Source organism: Triplophysa rosa, linkage group LG6 (genome assembly GCF_024868665.1).
Source record: "Triplophysa rosa linkage group LG6, Trosa_1v2, whole genome shotgun sequence".
Taxonomy (NCBI): domain Eukaryota; kingdom Metazoa; phylum Chordata; class Actinopteri; order Cypriniformes; family Nemacheilidae; genus Triplophysa; species Triplophysa rosa.
The window spans coordinates 22864276-22885257 of record NC_079895.1 but is presented as its reverse complement, the minus strand read 5'-3'; the positions used below and the strand labels follow the sequence as shown (position 1 = coordinate 22885257).

Sequence of the window (20982 nt, the reverse complement as noted above, 5' to 3'; positions counted from 1 at the left end):
CTGGCTCCACAGATTGGTTATGTGCCTATATGGACCACAGATTAGTCCTGTCACTTTAAGAAAGTACTCCTAAATCAGCTTGTTATGTATATAAAAGATGCCTGCCAACAGAATCTGTATCTTCCAGTTCAACCTCTCCAACACCATGGTCCAGACCAAATAGGTTTTAAAGGATGTCAGCGACAAGATTGGAGACCTGCACAAACCTTGAATAGGCTACAGACAGAAGCTTGGTGAGAAGGAGACAACTGTTGGTGTGATTATTTGGAAATAGAAGATATACAAAATAACTATCAAATGCCCTTGTTCTGGAGCTCCCTGCAATATTTCCCCAATGGGGTAAAGATGATCATGAGAAATGTTAAAGATCAGCCCAGAACTACACGGAAGAAGCCTGTTAATGATTTCAAGACAGTTGGGAACACAGTTAGCAAGCAAAACATTGGTAACACATTGGTAACACGCTATGCCACAGTAGACTGAAATCCTGAAGCACCCGCAAGGTCCTCCTGCCCAAGAAGGCCCGCCTGGCTCGTCTTAAGTTTGACAATGAACATAAAAATGATTCAGAAAAGGCTTTGGCGAAAGTGCTGGCACTGCTGTGAGACCAAAATGGACTCCTGTGTTTGGAGGGAGAGAAATGCTGACTATGAGCCCAAGAACATCATGTCTACAGAGAAGCACAGTGTTGGAAACATTCTGCTTTAGGGCTTTTTCTCTGCTACAGGTATACAGGATGACTTCACCGCATTGAGGGGCTGAGGGACGGGCCCATGTACCGTAAAATCTTGGACGAGAACCTCCTCCCCTTAACTAGGTCACTGAAGATGGGTCATGGATGAGCCTTTAACATGACAAAGACGCAAAACATATTGCCAAGACAACCAAATAGTGGCTTAAGGAGAAGCACATTAAATGTCCTAGCCAGTCTCTAGACCCTAGTCCTATAGAACCTCTGTGAAGGAGGCTAAAACTCCAATTTGCTGAGCGACAGCCAAGAAACCTTAAAGATTGACAGAGGAGTGGACTAAATGTATCCGGACACATGTGCAAACCTGGTGACCAACTATCAGAAATGTCTGACCTCTGTGCTTGCCAACAAGGGTTTCTCCACAAAGTACAAAGTTATGTTTTGCTAGGGGATCAAATACTTATTTCACTGACTGAAATGCAAATCAATTTATAACCTTTATATAACATTTTTTTCCCCTGATTTTTTTAAATATTCTGTGTCTATCAGTTAAAATAAACCCACCATAAAAATTATAGACCCTTCATTTGTTTGTAAGTAGGCAAACTTACAAAATCAGCAGGGGATCAAATACTTATTTCCCTCACTGTAAATCAGCTTATGTATATAAAAGATGCCTGCCAACAGAATCTGTATCTTCCATTTCAACCTCTCCACCACCATGGTCAAGACCAAATAGGTTTTAAAGGATGTCAGGGACAAGATTGTAGACCTGCAAAAACCTTGAATAGGCTACAGACAGAAGCTTGGTGAGAAGCAGACAACTGTTGGTGTGAGTATTTGGAAATAAAGAAATACTAAATAACTATCAATTGCCCTTGGTCTGGAGCCCCCTGCAAGATTTCCCCAATGGAGTAAAGATGATCATGAGAAAGGTTAAAGATCAGCTCAGAACTCCACGGAAGAAGCTTGTTAATGATTTCAAGACAGTTGGGATCACAGTTAGCAAGCAAACCATTGGTAACATGCTATGCCACAATAGATTGAAATCCTGAAGCACCCGCAAGGTCCTCCTCCCCAAGAAGGCCCGCCTGGCTCATCTGAAGTTTGACAATGAACATCATGTCATGGTTCTGCCCCACCTTGTCTTGCTTCTCTTGACCTAGTGGCAGAACCATGATAGAACCTCTTGTTTTATGTGGAGAGTTAAGGAGGGGCTTCTGTCATGGTTCTGCCCCACCTTGTCTTGCTTCTCTTGACCTAGTGGCAGAACCATGATAGAACCTCTTGTTTTATGTGGAGAGTGACGTTTTGTCCCTGTTGGTCTTCCACTCTCCGGTGTGGCGTCTCTGTTCCCGCCCTTTCGTCTCCTCGTTATTGTTTGTTAATTAGTTCATGCCCCGCACCTGCTTCCTCTTGATTTGTCCCCTTTATAATGCCCTTGTGTCTTCTGTCTCGGGCTGGATCATTGTACTGTTGTGTGTGTGTCATATGTGGTGAGTTCCTGTCTTGTCAGTGTAGTTTAGTTATTTTGTATTTAATTCAAGTGTTGTCTTAGTCTGGTTAGGTGTAGTAGTCCTTGGTGTCATGTTTTATACCCTTGTGTTTTGTTTTGTTACCCCCACGTGGGTCTTTGTTTTGTATTTATATTTTATTAAATGTCTTGTTAACCCCTTACCCGCTGTCTGCACTTGGGTCCTCTGTCATTGTCTCCGTGTCCTCACCACCCACGTTCATGACACATCAAGATGATTCAGGAAAGGTTTGGAGACAGTGATGTGAGACCAAAATTGACTCCTGTTTTTGGAGGGAGAGAAATGCTGACTAAAACCCCAAGAAAAACCATCCCTACAGAGAAGCACAGTGTTGGAAACCTTATGCTTTATGGCTTTTTCTCTGCTATGGGTAAAGGATGCAGTGTTTCCCCTAGGTTTACGGCTTGGGGGGGCTGCGGTCTCTATATTTTTTTGCGGCGGAGGTCCGGACAATACTTTTTTTAATAAATAATGTTAAATCAATCAATCTAATGTTTTATCAGGCCATTTACTTTATATTCTGATAGCCACAGTCTGTATGAAACATAGAAGGTCTGGTAACTGAGAAAATGTGTTGTAGGCTCCCAGTGGTCTATTTTAATATTTAAAAAAACTACTGACAACAAAATGTAACAACTGAAATAAATATATCATGAGCAACCATGCCATTCATACTAGAACTGCTTCTAAATATTCTTTCCAATTAAAACATGATTCACAATGAAATGCTCTTAACATGCTGATTATTTATTCTATTAATATCATAAATGCTATATGTAGATACAAGACGTTATGTTTTATAATCTGTCACATATATCACACAGTAAACTGACTGACAGCTAAAAATACTTTATTAGTGATGCATTTTCGTTTACTTAAGCGTTACAGAAAAAGTGTCCATTTATATACCTGCTCTTGGTGTCTGCAGGTCTTTATATGCGACGGGAGAAGCAGCGCTCACAGAGCGGAAAGGGTTAAAATGAAGCACGTTTGGTGCTAAATAAAGATATTAGAGGATATAGCGGCAAAATATAATCAACATAAATGTACCTGAGTGCGCGTGATGTGTACATCTCAGTTATGTACACGCACTGCTCAATTTAAACCACAGAAATAGTCTGATTTTTTTTAATGGTTCATTGTGTCTTGCGGTCCGGATGGAACGAAGGATAAGCTGGGTGAAAACCTGTCATCCGGTGGTAACTGGACTGTTACTTGTCAGGGGCAGTGCATGCGTATTTTCACCACCCTGGGAGTGTTTAAAAACGCATTTTTTTTCTCATGTAACAAGTATAGCTGTGTAATAAGCGGGATAATGTACAGACATTACTTATCAGTTTTGACGGTAAATGCCAGAAAAAGGCTCCACAGACACCTCTGAGATTCCAAATGGCACAGTTCTAAGAGAAAATGTTAATAAAAACAAAAGATAGATATGATATTGAATCAATAACGTAAATCCGCCATACGCGCTTAAATGTGACTTTATTTGAATGCTTTAACTAATTTTAGGGTGGGGGAGGGGTTCTGAGGGAAAAAGGCCCGTAACCACATGCAGCTTAATGCTATTCTCACTCAAATTGCCCCACTAATTCATGTTTGGTTGTTAACAAGTTAATGCATTTGAAAATATCTCAGTTTTACATAAAATAAATTACAGAAGTTATACTAACAGTTTTGTTTAGTCATTCCTCCTTTGTCAGCCACTCCCAACAAACAAAAAAAACTTGAAAAGAAATCTACCTTGTCATTGGTCAGTTTTCGCAGGCATTTGCACTACTGTAAATCGATTTACAGTAGAGAATTACAGTAGTGAGTATGAATTATCCCATAATCATTTGCTACAGTATTTTCAGTATAATACTGTTTGCACATTAAATTAAATACTGTTCAAATTACAAAAATCTGTTAGTGTTGAATTCTGTGTCAGCTGTACCAAGGTTTACTGGAACGCTTAAAACAAAAAGCTATAGAGTTTAGGGACGCAACGATTATAGATTTTTTGCTATGATTAAAGTCACTGTTGCATGATTATGACGATTATTATGCATACATTAATTTTTACTGGGCCTGACAAAAATTTTACTTGCCCGCCACAAAAAGTAATAAATAAATAATAATGTCTAGTTATTAGTTTGTTTTTACCTATGCAATCTTAATAAATAAGCTCATAATACCATAAAACCTTTAGCCTAACTCTAATAATAATAGTTATTCAGTTGGTAATAAAATTAGAACAAATGATCATATTATGAGCAATAGCACAAATAAATGTAATAAAGTAAACACACAAATAAAATTAACATAGCTTTTTAGGTGTTTCGGGTTGGTCTAACTGTGGTTATTAGGTACAGAAACTGAATAAAGGAGTCAAATGTAAAATAACACTTCAGTCGTCACAGTATAACGAAATAAAGATCAAACCATATTAAAGTTATTAAAGTTGATCAGTCAGGCGCAGTGATACAGATTTGGAACAAGGAGTACAACATTTTTGTTGTTTGATGAGCATTAAAACAGATATATTTATTATGCTGCTGTCCCTTTAAGAGCTATAGCGCGCATGGATCACATGCTTTTTGTTTTCGTTTACAGCAAACTATAATGGATTTATCAATGTGATGTAGAGCCTATTCGCTAAATAATACCATAAAAATAAGTTGAATTGGTTCAACTTGGATCAGGAGTAGACTTGAGTTTGAGCTTGCGCATAGAATGTACGCATCCTGTGAGCTGTCCTCGACGTGACGCTTCTTGTCCGGTGTGCGACTGTTTATAAGATTGTAAACAGGCTTTTACCCTCTCGAGAGCAAAAAATACACTCACATGGATGGATTTATATACTCGTTTGAAGAATATAGTTTTTAGAGGACACATTTAGGAGAGACAGTGTGTGCTTGGGATTTATTGTTTTAGCTTTTAAATGTTGTTTGTGCTTGTGCTGACTGTTATTTATTTACAGGATTGCAAAATAAATCACAGCACAGAATTCCATTAGTGACTATTAATCACTACCAAATATAATATACTTAAGTTACATTTTTGAAACATTTTCACACCAAGGATGATCATTTTAACAGAATAGCTGAGTTTACGCCACAATGTTAATCTAAATGCCCTAATTTGACAGCCCTAAAATATATACATGTACGTGCATCTGTTTATAAATACAAAATAAATATGCACAGTGCGCAATTTATATATATTATGTAAACAGAGACTTTTATTCTAGATGCGATTAATTGCAATTAATCGTTGAACAGCCCTAACGCTAATGTACTTATCTATAGTTAGTTCTTGGTGTTATCAGGACTTTAATAAACTCTGGTAACTGTAGATCAATTTGGTTTGTTGTGATGATGTGTTAATGTGAAATTTCTTCTCTGTTTCAGCTGTCTGGGGAACCTATGCAAATATGAGGTAATTACATCTTATTTTTGTGCTAACAGATGTATTGGGCACTTTTTCAGCTCATTCTTCTAAAACATCCATTGTCTCTTCCTTTAAATTCTGAAAAGATGAACAGATGTTGTAAGTTATCATTGTTATGTCCACATCAGCACAACTCTTTCATGTCTTACATTGCAGTAAACATGATGACAGAATCAATTTAAATAAAGTAAAATAAGTCATTTTTTTATATTCAATAAATATTAATTTACGGTAATAATTATGAAATTAGCATTTCATTTTTGAGTTGTAATGAAATTTTGTTGCCATGGTGACGCATGTAAAATCTACTTGGGGTACATACAGTATGCTCATGCACTAGCCAAAACACCTCCTCAGAGTTTTCCGTAATTTACTTTTTAACTCTAAATCTCATTTTCCAATCTAGTGAATGCACATTTTTAATGATAAATCGATACCCTACATTTTATTATGAAGTATTTTTAACTCGTAAATGTCATGTTACGGAGAGTTCAGTTGCCCAGTCTTATTGGTAGCTTATGATCAAATTAGCACAGTTATTAGCTCTTTTAATCAAACATGGTTTAATTGAACTCTTAATTAAACTCTAGGGGGTGGTTTCCCAGTCAGGGATTAGACTAGTCCTAGACTAAAATAAATGTAGAGCTGTCCAAAGTGAAAACAAGTTGCACTGACATATCTTAAAATACATCAGTGCCATTGCGTCATCTCAAAAAGTTATGTTTTAGGAAGTAATGTTTGCTAAAACTACTTATACGTGCTAATTAAACTAAGGCCCAGTCTTGGTTTAAAATAATCCCTGTCTGGGAAACCACCCCTAAATGGAATTATAATGAGGAAAAACACGTACTTCTAAACTAACAGGCAAGGATCAGAGCATTGTTAGTGATATTGTGAAGCTCTTGTTGGAGTTCTCTTCAATGTCAGACAAAAGCTCTCCATTACTAAAACTTGACTGAACATTAATGTGACAGACATTATGACACAGACCTTATCGCAGGGCTGCAGTTTAAAACCAAAATTTAAGATTGATAGAAAGCATTTTTATCTTAAATCAACACCCGTCATATGGGACTGTTGACTGTGAATCTTCACCATGTGTCCCAGGCTGAGCTGAAGTAGAGGAGAGGATTGTGTTCCTCATTATGCTTTACTTTGTGTACTTGTGTATCTGTGTGAGGATGATAACGTCCGTGTGTTGTTCTTTCCCACAGGTCTATCCAAGAACAAGGGGAAATGAAGATTGAGCAGAGGATAGATGAGGTCAGTTAGAACAAGCTTTAATGCAGATTTTTATACTGTTTTTAATTTTTCACTTTTGTGTTTGTGTTTTTATTTTTATTTTTGTTTGCATTCTTGTTATCTTCAACACCAGCAACATCTTTGCTGGAAACTATGTGTTCCCCATCAATCGATATCCATCGAAGTCCCTGGAAAACATGGTGCAGCTACCCGAGAGCACGCTGGAATGAATAAATCATTACTCATGCCTTTGATACCAATTAAGTTTCATAGTCAGGGGCAAGAAACCAGCAGTGTGCTTATTTACTGAAACAAAAGAATAGTTGAAGAAACTGAACATTATGGTACAGTTTTTCGAGGTGTATCCTTTCTCGGCTTATGATGATACTTGTGAAATTTAAGAGCCCAACCGTTTATGAAATCTACCCAATTCACTCTGGGTACTTTCAAATACATAGCCGCGGGAACGTATTTTAAACAGGGGGGCTGTGATTTTTTTGTTGGCAGGACTGAAGTTATGACTGTGCCATGGACGGAGCCGCTTAAAGTTTGTTAATAAATAACGGCAACTATGTGCGAATGCGAAATTAGCTGCTGCCGATAATAAAGAAGGATGCCAGTGTGATTATAAGAGACATGTAAAACAAACACACACATAAATAAATGTTATGTATGCATATAGCCAAAGCACAATCTGCTGAACGAAACTACAAGCTACGCGGCGGCAGCTTAACATCAACTTGTGATAAACCTCCATGGGCAAACAATTCACATGATTAAACACAACTGCACAATCAACTCGTACACATACTGACTGTAGACCTATCAGCCACAATCTCATATAAATAAAAATAAATAACCTTACTGCTTACCTTACCGGCCTGCATGCAAAACCCCAAATGTGGCCTTTCTTTCTGGGTTGACGCTGATGAAGTCCCGCATTAGTACGTTAATGTCCAAACTATCCAGTATATCTCCATGAACATGCATCAGGGCAAGGTGGGTCAGTCTTTTTTGCGTCATGGTTGTGCGTAACCATGTTTTCAGACGGCGGAGAGCGGAAAATGTTCTCTCCGATGAAGCAGCTGAAATAGGGAGACTTAAGCAGAGCTTAATAAGGTTTTCGACTTCGTTAAAAAGAGCCCTTGTTTGTGGATGGAGATTGGATATGTTTGTAGCTAAGTCTTTAACTGTCTTGGGAGAATCGGTGCAGAGGTCTCCCATCATTTTCAGCTGAATCTCCAGTCGGGCTTTATCAAAGTGCAACGGAAGGTGAAGGGAATCAATATCCACTTTTTGTTCCTTGTTTGCTGCCTTTATAAGCACACTTTCTCTGAGAGCTGCTGTTTTCATACCTTCTTGATCAAATCTTCTTTTTATTTCTGCTGTGACCAAGTCCACAGCTTCGTAGAATTCTCGTCTCCATGTGTGCTGCGCAACTTGTGCATCTTCCTCTGGCCCGGCTGCATGTCCAAAACGGCCTGGTGTTTTTGCCACCCTGCGCTCTCCTGGCATTTCAAGACCCGCTGTGGATACAGTTTGTAGCATTGTATCTGATACTGGATCATTCCGAAGGGCATCCATGCGCATTATAAGCAGTTCGGCACAGTTAAGGGCACCCAGTGCGCTGGCTTTGGTATGCTGCAAACTCCTGGCCACCGACTCACACGGCTCGAATATTGCTTCACAACAGAGGAGTCCATAGTAGGTTTTAGCTTTCATTGCCTGCCTGAGCAGGCCCCCGATCTTAGCTCTGGTGTCTCCTCTCACAGTTTTGTCTTCCTTAAGCTGCTCCAGTGTTTTGATTATTTCTCTGTATGCACTACACACACGTTTGACAGCTACTGTTCGTATACACCACCTTGTTGGACATATGGCAAGTAAAGTAATTATCTCATCACAGCCAAACATGGACTGATAGAGCTCCTTGCGTTTTGCAGATTCACTGATTACCACAGCTACACCCTGAACAAAGTTAACTGAATCTGCGATGAGACCCACCTCGCGGGCGGTCTCCTGAAGAACGAGGTCAAGTGAATGGTTGGCACAGTGGACGAAGAGGGACCCAGGACATAGTTTTCTAAGAAACGCCTGAACACCCAAAAACCGTCCTGACATGTTAGAAGCTCCATCGAAACAATATCCATGGAGACGCTCAATCGGGATGTTTAGCCGGAGAAATACATCTTTAATGCACCTGAACAGGGTCTCTCCACTGCTGTCGGGGGCATTGTAAAATCCAAGAAAATCTGAATTAATATCCAAATTTTCATCCACGTACTGCAGCGTCAGCGAGAACTGCTCTGTTGTACTGGAGTCTGTGGTTCCATCAGCTGTCAGTCCGTAGTACGGACTAGATGTGGCACGAGATACAATCTCACGTTGAATAGCGCATGCATACAGCTGAATGATTTCATTCTGGATTGTGTCTGAGAGCCAGTTATCACTCCTCTCAATCCACTGTCTTTCTCTTGGAAGGTTATATGTACGTTCAAGCATCAGTTCATACAAAATGCCATCACGGGTGCTGTCACCCCTAAAAGCCAATCCTTTCTTTCCTAGGAACAACACTGACCTGAACATTAGCTCCAAAACATGCCTTGCTGTGTCTTGGGTTTGGCGGGAAGCGTCAGATAAAAGAGCAGTAATTGGGGTATTCTGTAGAGCAGCGATTTTTTTGTATGGCATCGGTATGAAGTTTAGATTTTTCGTGCTCGTTAAATTTTTCTGTGGCCTTCCGCCAGTTCGAGAAGCCTCCTTTGACAAAACTGTTGTCAAACCTCACACTGTCTTCACGGATGAGACGTTTCTCCACTGCTTTTACACAGTTAAAACAAACAACGCGATCACCTTCCTCAATGTAATGTATCCACCTCCATTTGTGGAACCAGCCCGCATTAAATGAACGAAAAAATGTCTCTTTTGCATGCTGCCTTACAGGAAAACTGAAGTTAAATGGTTGGTGTGGAGTCACTGTTAGAATTAACGCGGCTCCAGTGCCCAGAGGCGGGTCGGGCGGGACGGTCGCTTCACTCGCTTCGGACGTGCTGCTGCTGGTGATAGGCCTGCTCTGCGGTTTCGGGTTAAAGTCCGCTGTTTCATCCGCTTGACCTGCAAACTCGAGGTTCTGTCTCTTCTGGCTTTGTTTGGGCTTCGAAAAAAAGTCTAAAATCCGTTTTTGCGCTATTTTGACGAAAAGACCGCTCGTGACACTTGACCTTCACTAACGAATGCCATGTGATGTCATGAGACAATTGCGTTGGTATTGCTTACCTTTTACAGTTTAGTCATTAATATTTTAAATGAATGTTATTTAAAAGGCAAATTAATAAAATATATATTTTTCTTTTTTTGTTAACATTTTTTATTTATATATTTTTAACACCGTTAAAAAGTTTTCTTTCGCTCGACGCCAGGGGGTGCTGCAGCCCCCTCAGCACCCCCACTTCCCGCAGCTAAGAACATTTTGTTGGTCCGCTTTATTCTAGGGACAAAATATCTTTGTAACCTTAAATCAAAATGTGATCTCTTGTCACTTAAGCCCTATTCGCACTGGATTAGCATTACCTGGGGACCTCTAGTCATTTGTAATGCGGAGGTTGTCTGTGATCTTAGGACGTACTCTCATTTCACCCGGTTGCTCTCAACTGTGCCCGAGCGCGATTGTCCCCACTCCCCCGCTGACCTGCGCTCACATTGCTCTTTACCATCCACACCCGGGCACGCTTTCATCATTACAATGCGACTGGTTCGAAGCAAACGAAAACAAAGCGATCCCTCTCAGCACAACGGAATCCATCGCAATGTTCAGTTTGGGGCTTATTAGAGGTGTTTAACTTCATGCGTGCGCTGCACAGACCGATCTGCTTTAATGATGTCATTGTCATACGAGAGCGATACGAGAGTAAACTGCTCATTATGCTTTTTAATCACCCTCATACTTTATTATCGTAAAGCCTATCGTTACACACGTTGGATTATGTTTGACAAACCTGGAGTAGTTTTGGCTGCGATGACACATGCCTACACGTATAAGTGCGCTGTTTATCAGTTTTTTACGGTGACAGCTGAATCTCAGGCAGGAATTTAAACAGTCGCATAATTTACGTCAGGGGTCTTCAACTACTTTTCTTTGAGGGCCAGACTCCAAAAGTATAAATAGGATGCAGGCCAGTTTTTTTTTACCATATCCTCATTTCTTCTGTTATTTTGTATTTCTGTTATTTATTTTGTTTTGTTCCTTTTATACTGTTTTTGTTGCTGTTACTTATAGGCCATATATTAAAACATGCACACAAATAATGCATCCAGTATTTGTGCCTTTTCATGATATTAAATTAAAAGGGATATTGTCTTTTTAACTGTATTTTATATTCCTTAATGCATTACTTTACCCAAAAATTGCTACTAATTTACTCACCCACAGTTCTCCTGTACATCCAAGATGTGGGTGGCATAGGTTTTTCAAAAATATATTTCTGAAGATATTTGGTTGAATTAATTAAAGTTAAATCAATAAGTAAAAAACTCAAATACATTCAACACAAAAGTAATCCCTGCCCCTTGTTACGTTAAATAAGCGTCTTATAAAGCGAGTCAATTGATCTGTGCAAGAAACTGAACACTATTATGACATCTTCGGGTGAATACCGATCGCATTCATGTGCCCCACGCACTTATAGGGCAGATCCTTTGTATAGTGCGAGTTCTGGGGGAGATGAACAGTTGTTTTTTCGTAAATATAGCCATTATTCATAATGAATGCAGTAATAAAAACAATACCGTTTTCCCCTTATCTGAGAGAACCATTCACGTGGTGTACCCTTCCTACAGTTAGCCTACTTTCAAGGGCACAAACGCGTTTTAGAACGCGACCTATCGCGTGCGCAAACCGATTGCCTGTGGCTGTGCAATGCATTGCTGATTATAACGTTGTAAATAACATTAAGTTTCTTGGACTGACTGATCAAATCGCTTTATAAGACGTAAATCATTATGAGCCGCGGGAATTACTTTCGTTTTGAATGTAGCAGCGTTTTGGGCTTTTAAAGATGTGGCGTCTCAGGAGGACGTGCATTTAAAGCACACCGTTCTTAAAGTCTCTCCACTTACTTGAAATGTTAAGGCGGGCCAGGTAAAGATGATGGATGGGCCGCGGGCCGGCAGTTGACTTGCCCTGATTTACGTCATGCTTTCAGTTCTGCGCTCCGGCGCGATTTGCGCTCACACTACATGTGTAACGAGCCCAACCGCACCGTGCTCTGACCCACCTCTTCCAAGCGACCACAGATGTGGAGAAGTAATTTCTAAATCACACGAGGTCTTCAGATCATACTAATCCTGCGCGAATAGGGTTTTAGATGTACCCTGTTTCTTCTGTCAGACAGAGACCACTTTCCGGTAGATAGAAATAAGTCCTGCACTCATTTCTTTCTCCCTGGTAAATGTCATGTTTCAATCAGAAATTTGTTGCGCTACCGCAATGTGATGTGAATGGAATAACATTATATAGACTTTGAATATTAATGTGTTGCCTGTTTTTCACCCTTTCTGTCTGATATGAATGATATTTTGAATCGTAAAAATGTTTCAGTCAGTTATAGGTGATTATCTTTTCTGTTAAATCAAGCAAGACGAGAAAATATTTTATTTACATTTACATTTATGCATTTGGCAGACGCTTTTATCTAAAGCGACTTACGTTGCATTGTACTATACATTCGTTTTTGTTTTTTTAAGTATGTATTTTATATTCCTTATTCTTATTCCTTATTCTGAAAGAAGGGGGCATGTGTCTATAGATATCTATAGATCAGTACATCACAGAGACTTGGGCCCAGTTGCATAAACTTAGCCTCTAAGTTAAGACTGCATCGTAACAACTAGTCTCACTGACTAGCAGTTAGTTAGGACTCACCAGTCTTACTTTTCATATTTGAATTAGCCTAATCTACCTTTTTATGTAACCGAGTTAAAGAAGTTATGACCAGTCTTGATGAAAAATTAGTTACATGACTAACTTCTAAGACTAGTCTAAGCAGTTTATGCAACCGGGCCTAGGGATGTAACGATTCACCGTGAGCCGGTTGAAAATCGATTATAATGTGTGACGATTCAAATCGGTTGAAGTATGAACTGAATCGCAATACATTTTTTGAACAGCAGGGGCCGCCATGTTCACTGCAAACCTAAACGTGGCAATGCTGATATTTCTTAAATGCAAAAAAATCCAAGAAAAGCACAGACAGTATTAGTTTGTTTATATTAAAGATACTTTTTCTATTATTAACTTGTTTTAAAATTGCAGTTTAGTTTTGTTATTTGAAATAAAAAAAATATTATACAAAGAAACGTGAAGCATTTAAGAAATAATGCAAGGGAAGTTGTTCATTTCTAATTTGTTTCAACTCATTTTGTAAAAATAAATCGTGAATAAATCGCATTGTGAGATCAGAATCGTGAATCGCATCGCATCGTGAGCTGAGTGAATCGTTACATCCCTACAACCGGCCCTTGGTGGTGCCAGGAAGCAACGGCACAGCTATCATCCAAGCAACTGTATGCAAAGCCCCAGCGTGTTTGGAAACCGTGTGCTCTATTCATCGCGGATGAAACTCATTAAATTAATTTGTGTCCACACACAGATTCACATTAAAAGTCAGTGCTGTAACAGCGATCCATATCATCTCATTATAGATTTCAAATGTCTGCTTATCACCTGCAAAAGCTCATAGAAGATGCCTTTTCCTTCATCTGACTGACCTTCAGGTTCAAAGTGTTTTTAAACACATATGTATGTGTGATTGCTTTGAGAAACACTGACATTTATTCTCCTGCCTGAAGCTTAATATTTCATTGAAAGATTTTTTTACAGTTTGAAAGTTGTTAAACCCAATTCCTAAGCTTTGATCAAGCGCATACCTGTTTTTTCCATTGCCTTTTGGAGTTGAGAAAATCTGGAATTCTTTTTTAATAGCAGGGCTCCAGACTAACTTTTTTACTAGGAGCACTGTAGCCCCTGACTGAGATTTTTAGCTGCGCAAGCAGAAAATTTAGGGGCACACCTTAAATCAGCCTGCAATGCAATTATTGACATTTTTCCCCAAAATAACTGTATTACTGACAAATACTTTGATAATAAATAGACTCAACTCACAGAAATTACAATTTGCGATTTTTTTTTTTCATTTCAGAGGGATATGACATTACTCAATACCAGGGTCATACGGAATCTGTAGACTTTTTTGTTAATTCTGTGCTAAAATTTTGGAAAAATCTGCAGAATTGCGTTTACATTTGTATTTTGTACAGCAATATAAATGTGTAAATATGTTAAAATCGTTTTAAAATGATACCTGTCTATGCATTTAACTGCAGGCGACAGTGGTTTGGTTCTGCTCATCATTTAAAAAGAGGCAGAGCCTACAGAGAAGCTTTAAGGGCTTAGTAAAGATACTGTTTAAACTCTGAATACACCAGACCAAATTAGTACTGAATTCATTTGAACCAACAGAAATGGGCATGTCATTTTGTATGAAAAAGTATTTTATTGTTTATAGTGTTAAAGCAAAACGAATGGCTCGTTTTAATACGTTCTTATGATGATTTTATTGTGTATTAAGGACACTTTTCATCATGTTCACAACACAATGTAAAGATAACTTCACATAAACTTAACAAGAGCATTCGCCTGTCGTTCATTCTTGTCGTGAACGGATTGGAAATGATTCAGCGCTGTCTCAAGTAATCAACAGATAAATGGTGTTTTCTGAACTCCTCCGCGGTTAATTTCGTTTTAAACATCTCAAATATCAAATCGTTCGTCGTCAGGCTCAAAATATACGTCACAGCAAACAGCGAATTGTAGTAATGCGCTTACGTTGTCTGTAAACTTGTCAATGATGAGCTGAGCTGTGACCGATGCGACAGCCACGCAGCTCTGGACTCTCCCCTTCTCACACACATAGGCCTACACTGGAGGCCTCGCGATCTAATCATCTTTTCACATGAGATATTACAACTAGAAACGATTTAGTCACAGTCTGGAGCCCTGAATAAAATTATGTTTTCCTTAAAGCGGCAGTATTTTGCTACTATCAGCATCTCTGTATGAAACTGAAAATTGCAGGTTACTTAACATAAATGATTATATTAAAGCTCCAGTGTGTAATTTTTTTTGAGGATGTGTTGACAGAAATGCAATATTTACATTTACGCATTTTGCAGATGCTTAAGTGACTTCCATTGTACTATACATTTGTTCCTGAGTATGTGCAATCCCTGGGATTGAACCCATGACCTTGGCATTACTAGTGCCATGCTCTAACCACTGAGCTACAGGAATATTATATAAATAACTACATTTTCAGAGGTGTATAAAGCGTTATGTTTTTACAGACGTGCTCAAATTTGTTGGTACCCCTCCACAAAAAACGAAGAATGCACAATTTTCTCTGTAATAACTTGAAACTGACAAAAGTAATTGGCATCCACCATTGTTTATTCCATATTTAATAGAAATCAGACTTTGTTTTTGATTTTTTATTTAACAAAATATTGTAAATAATTAAACAAATGAAAATGTCATTTAACCTAATATTTTGTTGCACAACCTTTAGAGTCAATCACTGCAAGCAAACGTTTTCTGTAGCTCTCAATGAGACTTCTGCACCTGTTAACAGGTAGTTTGGCCCAAATTGCTCCAGCTGTCTCAGGTTTGATGGGTGCCTTCTCCAGACTGCAAGTTTCAGCTCTTTCCATAGATGTTCGATAGGATGCAGATCAGGACTCATAAAGACCACTTCAGAATAGTCCAATGTTTTATTCTTATCCATTCTTGGGTGATTTTAGCTGTGTGTTTTGGGTCATTATCCTGTTGGAGGACCCATGACCTCCATGTTTCACTGTAGGTGTGGTCTTCACTTCTTTGAAAGCTTGATTTTTTCGTCGGTGAACATAGATGTGACTTGCCAAAAAGCTCCAGTTTTGACTCATCTGTCCAAAGGACATTTTCCCAGAAGGATTGTGGCTTATCAATATGAATTTTAGCAAATTCCAGTCTGGCTTTTTTATGTTTTTCTTTCAAAAGTGGAGTCCTCCTGGCTCTTCTTGCTCAAAAAGTGATGGATGGTGCAATCAGAAACTGACATACCTTCACCTTGGAGTTCAGCTTGTATCTCTTTGGCAGTTATCCTTGGTTCTTTTTCTACCATTAGCACTATCCTTCTGTTCAATCTGCGGTCGATTTTCCTCTCGCGGCCGCACCCAGGCAGGTTGGCTACAATTCCATGGACCTTAAACTTAATAATATTTTCAACTGTTGTCACAGGAACATCGAGCTACTTGGAGATGGTCTTGTAGCCTTTACCTTTACCACGCTTGTCTATTATTCTCTTTCTGAGCTCCTCAGACAACTCTATCCATTGCTTTCTCAATATATGAGTAATTTATGTGTCAAACAGACCTTCCCGAAAACTATCCTCCGGATTTACAAATAATTCGTAAACGTCAGATTTGATAGTAAAATGTGTGTATGTTAATGAGTTCCAATCACTCGTAAACTCATTCACAATTAGCATAATCCCCGCCTATGAATTACAGCTACGCAAATTGCGTATCTAGGAATGCCGGAATCCTCTGGACTTCATTATGTAGTTTGGCTACATTATATTGCATAAATGCATAAGATACTAATAGGCTACATGCTTACCAATAAATTAATCAATTAAACTGTGTCCACCAAAGCGTTTTTAGCCAGCTAAAATAATAATACGTGGTGCTCTTCTGAAAACGACCAGCTGGTGGCGCCTGAGAACTCTTTGGGGGCACTGCGCGTTATTCCGGAGATGCGTTGGTTGATGTGATTTAGAATATCCGCAACAGTTAGCCTACTTGTAACTAGTATCTTATTTTAAAGAATATGACTTAATATGAAAATGCAGTAACCATTAATATTAACTTCTGCGTTGTTGTGCATAATGGTTGGTCAATGTAGTGTTTGTCCCGCCTCTTCTCCACTGTGATTTGACGGCTGTGTACAAAAGGACAGTGACGAACTCTGCGTTTTCCTAAAAGTTAAAAAGTAAATAAATCATAAAAGATCGGGCAAAAGAACTCGTGAAATATCATTATGATACATAGTTCATCAAAATGCAGTGTCATCAGTTTGTCTAAAAGAATACAGAAAGTTACGTGCGGTTTTACGCACTATTTACACGTGGTATTGAGCAGGTGTACATTTCTTTCGTAACAACTAACATTTTGAAAATACGAACATTTTCATGAATCCGAAAATTTGCGTCAAAATGACTTTACGAACGATTTACACAAAAAATCGTTCTGCTCGTGTTTCATGAATGAGGCCCAATGATACCAAACAGCACAGTGACTACTTTTCTCCGTTTAAATAGGCTGAATGACTGATTACAAGATTGGATACATGTGTGATACTAATTAAAGAAACTAATTAGTTTGAAATATCACTATAATCCAATTATGTAATATCTTTTCTGAGGGGTACCAACAAATGTGTCCAGACCATTTTAGAATATCTTTGTAGAATAAGCAATAATTCATCTCTTTACACAGCTTCTTTGCTTTATTCTATGACATACCAAAGGCATGCAAGTATACATGATACAATAGCTTTTAATTTCATCACTCTTCAGGAGGAATGAAGCATTATTTCAATGAGCTGTAAGGGTACCAACAAATTTGAGCACGTCTGTATTTCCTTTAAATAAGCTATTTTTATCTACACACACCGCGGGTCCCCTTGCATGGAATTCGCCATGTTGCTTCTACAGTAGCCCTAAAATGACAAACTGCTCTACAGAACGCGTTTCGTAAATACGTTATCTCCTTCAGCAAAGAATCGAAAACATGATGACATCTGTGTTCTGTCTCAGCCACCGTAGTGCTCCGAAATGCACTGCTAAATGCTGCTAAATTTCATACACTAGACCTTTAACATAAGCTTTCTGTTTTGAATCATGGTCAGAAAAGGAGACAGTTTTGAACAGTTTGATTGTTTATGTACTAGGCTTGTTGCGATAGTCGGTGTCACCTGTGATATACGGTGTCCACTCGCCTACCGATTACATCACTTGTCCACCGCGGCTCCGACCCCAACCGTCAATTTTAATTTTTATAGTAAAATCACTACAGTTCACAATAAACAATAATCACAATAAATCAGTTTAGTTAAAGACCACACTGCAGTTCAGCAGCAAGATTTTATTCATCATCTGAGGAGAGTGATGTGCTGACTAACAAGACGATGGCGAAGGCTTTTCTGGCAAAGAACATGTAATAGAATATGGAAGCACTGTTGTCAAGACCCGGTTAAGGCTTAATTTCCTTTTTGTTCTAATTTTCAAAAGCCGGTGCTTTGCCATTTATTTAACATAAACTATTTTCGTTTCGTATTCCCTTCTTATTCGTTTCTTGTTTATTTATTTGTTGCACAATGTGTGCCATGATTACTCGTTTTGTTAATATAGGCAACTTATCTAACGTAAATGTTTTTTAGTTTAATTTATTATTTATATTTTGCTTGATGTGTGCTGTGATTGTTTTGTAAGGTCTGTGTTTAATATAAGGAAATTGTACTTTTGTGTGTTTTTTATTAAAGATATTGAACCCACCTTTAATTCAAGCAATTGCCGTTCCCGAATTGCCACTATTTTAAAATGGAAGTAAAATGCGTCATGCGCACGGCTGCGTCTTCGACCACCCCACAACAAACCCCCCCACCCCCGTTTTTACATGTCGATTAACCGGTGGGAAAATTCCATCACCGCAACATCCCTATTATGTATTTGCTTCATAACTGATTTTTGTTTATTTTTAATCCAAAATTATTACAGATTGCAGCTTTAAACTCATAAATCACTGGGTAATGCATGTATAGTCAAACCAGTAAATGTTTTGGACAAAGCCACCTTTCTTCCATTTAAATTGCCATCTAATTGGTTTCTTAATAAAAAAATTAATAATGATTGAATGATCTAGTTTTTTCTTTTTCGGTTCCTTCTCTCTGAATGCACATTTTCTTCTTCTGTTCATCTGATTTTATTTTTTTAATCCCCCATAATAAATGTGTCTTTTGTTTTGTTTCTTATAGGCAGTGGCACCTCTCAGGGAGAAAATACGTGAGCTTGAGCAAAGGTACAAAATGTTCTCATCTGGATGAGAGGCACTGACATAACTTGGAATTTTAATTGTCCTTTGGTTCCATGGTAACAAAACAAGAGTTTGTCCATATAGAAAATAATCAATGCAAATAGTTTTTTAATGCATCTCGGTATTCATTTATTCAGTCCAGCCACACCTCCATGTTATAAACTGAGAGACTTTTTTGTATTAATGAGTAAAAATAATCAGTTTAAACTTTAAATCAAGTTTGTTTTTGTGCATGCTGGCATGCGGTATTGTAACTGCTGGAAATTATCTAAAATCGTTAAAAAAATCGTAAGATTTGTGTTATAATAATTTTGCAAATGGGTTGTATTGCATTTGGCCTTGTTTTGATATTTGTACACAAGGATTAGGATTCCATTCCTTAGACAAACTATTCAAATAAACTATTCAAATCAAACATTTAAAATAATTTTTTTCTTTATGAAATATGATGACTTTCTTTAAAAATCTACCCCGGGAGTTAGTCACGTCAAACATTTAGACAAGTTTGAGCCGCAAGTCTAGAGATGTATAAGCAGGGCGGTGTAGAGCATGAAACTGGAGGTGGAAAATGATTGAGAGCTGATGTGTCACTTCAGCATGTAAAAGGCTTCAATTGGCATGAGGAAAAAACAGACATGGTCAAAATCACCTTTCCTCAGTCCTCAATTACTTTTTGATGAGGTATGGAATCATGCCGCATCCCACTCAGGATTGAGAGAGATAGCTTATTCTGTTATAAGCACTTAAAGAAAATGATCAGGATCTTTGATCGTTTGCATGATTATTGTAGGTAAAAGTGTTTCTGAAACGCTGTGGCAAAAATTACACGTTCATGTCTACATTTGGTCAATCCAGTCATGTCACACATTTACTTGTAACTGAAAATTGTTATCATGCCCAGCCTTATGTTGCTTTCAATGTGTTTTCAGAATTATCATTGACGTGAATATATATATATAATATATATATATATATATATATATACAGTGAGGGAAATAAGTATTTGATCCCCTGCTGATTTTGTAAGTTTGCCTACTTACAAACAAATGAAGGGTCTATAATTTTTATGGTGGGTTTATTTTAACTGATAGACACAGANATATTCTGTGTCTATCAGTTAAAATAAACCCACCATAAAAATTATAGACCCTTCATTTGTTTGTAAGTAGGCAAACTTACAAAATCAGCAGGGGATCAAATACTTATTTCCCTCACTGTACATATATGTATATGTGACGCTGTAACACAAAACCAGTCATAAGTGTAATTTTTTTAAAATGAAGATTTATACATCATCTGAAAGCTGAATAAATAAGCTTTTCATTGTTGTGTGGTTTATTTGGACAATATTTGGCTGAGATGCAACTATTCAAAAACCTGGAATCTGAGAGTGCAAACAAATAAAAATATTGAGCAAATCGCCTTTAAAGTTGTCCATCAGAGGCACTGTAGCAGGCTCTTGTTAAGAACCAGGTTTGTTTTAGCACTCTTTATTGGCTTACCGCTGTAATAATGTTGTGGAGAGTAGATGAACCCGAAAGCAGAAATTCTAAGCTTTACGTAGAGACCAAACGTGAGTGGGGGCAACGTTTATAGGCATGTTTCCGGCCATTTTTGTTTGCGATTGTGCTGTGTGCCTGCATCCACTCACAAAAATAAAGTTTTGATATATTTACGGTAGGAAATTTACAAAATATCTTCATGGAACATGATATTTACCTAATATCCTAATGATTTTTAGTATAAGAGTAAAATCGATACGTTTGACCCATACAATGTATTTTTGGCTATTGCTGCAAGTATACCTGTGCTACTTATGAATGGTTTTGTGGTCCATGCACACACACACACATTATGTATTTTATTTGCAGAAAATTGAAATAATATTTTTTGCAACTA

The 20982-nt window shown here is 38.1% G+C and overlaps 1 protein-coding gene across 1 annotated transcript in view; it reads left to right on the top strand.

Annotated features, from left to right (window-relative positions):
- uxs1 (UDP-glucuronate decarboxylase 1) overlaps positions 1-20982 on the top strand; it is a 188017-nt gene that overhangs the window by 34036 nt on the left and 132999 nt on the right. Inside the window, exons 2-4 of the mRNA XM_057335651.1 lie at positions 5619-5646; positions 6873-6921; positions 19025-19068. Of these exons, the coding sequence (XP_057191634.1) occupies positions 5619-5646; positions 6873-6921; positions 19025-19068 (121 nt within the window). The remainder of the gene's footprint in view (positions 1-5618; positions 5647-6872; positions 6922-19024; positions 19069-20982) is intronic.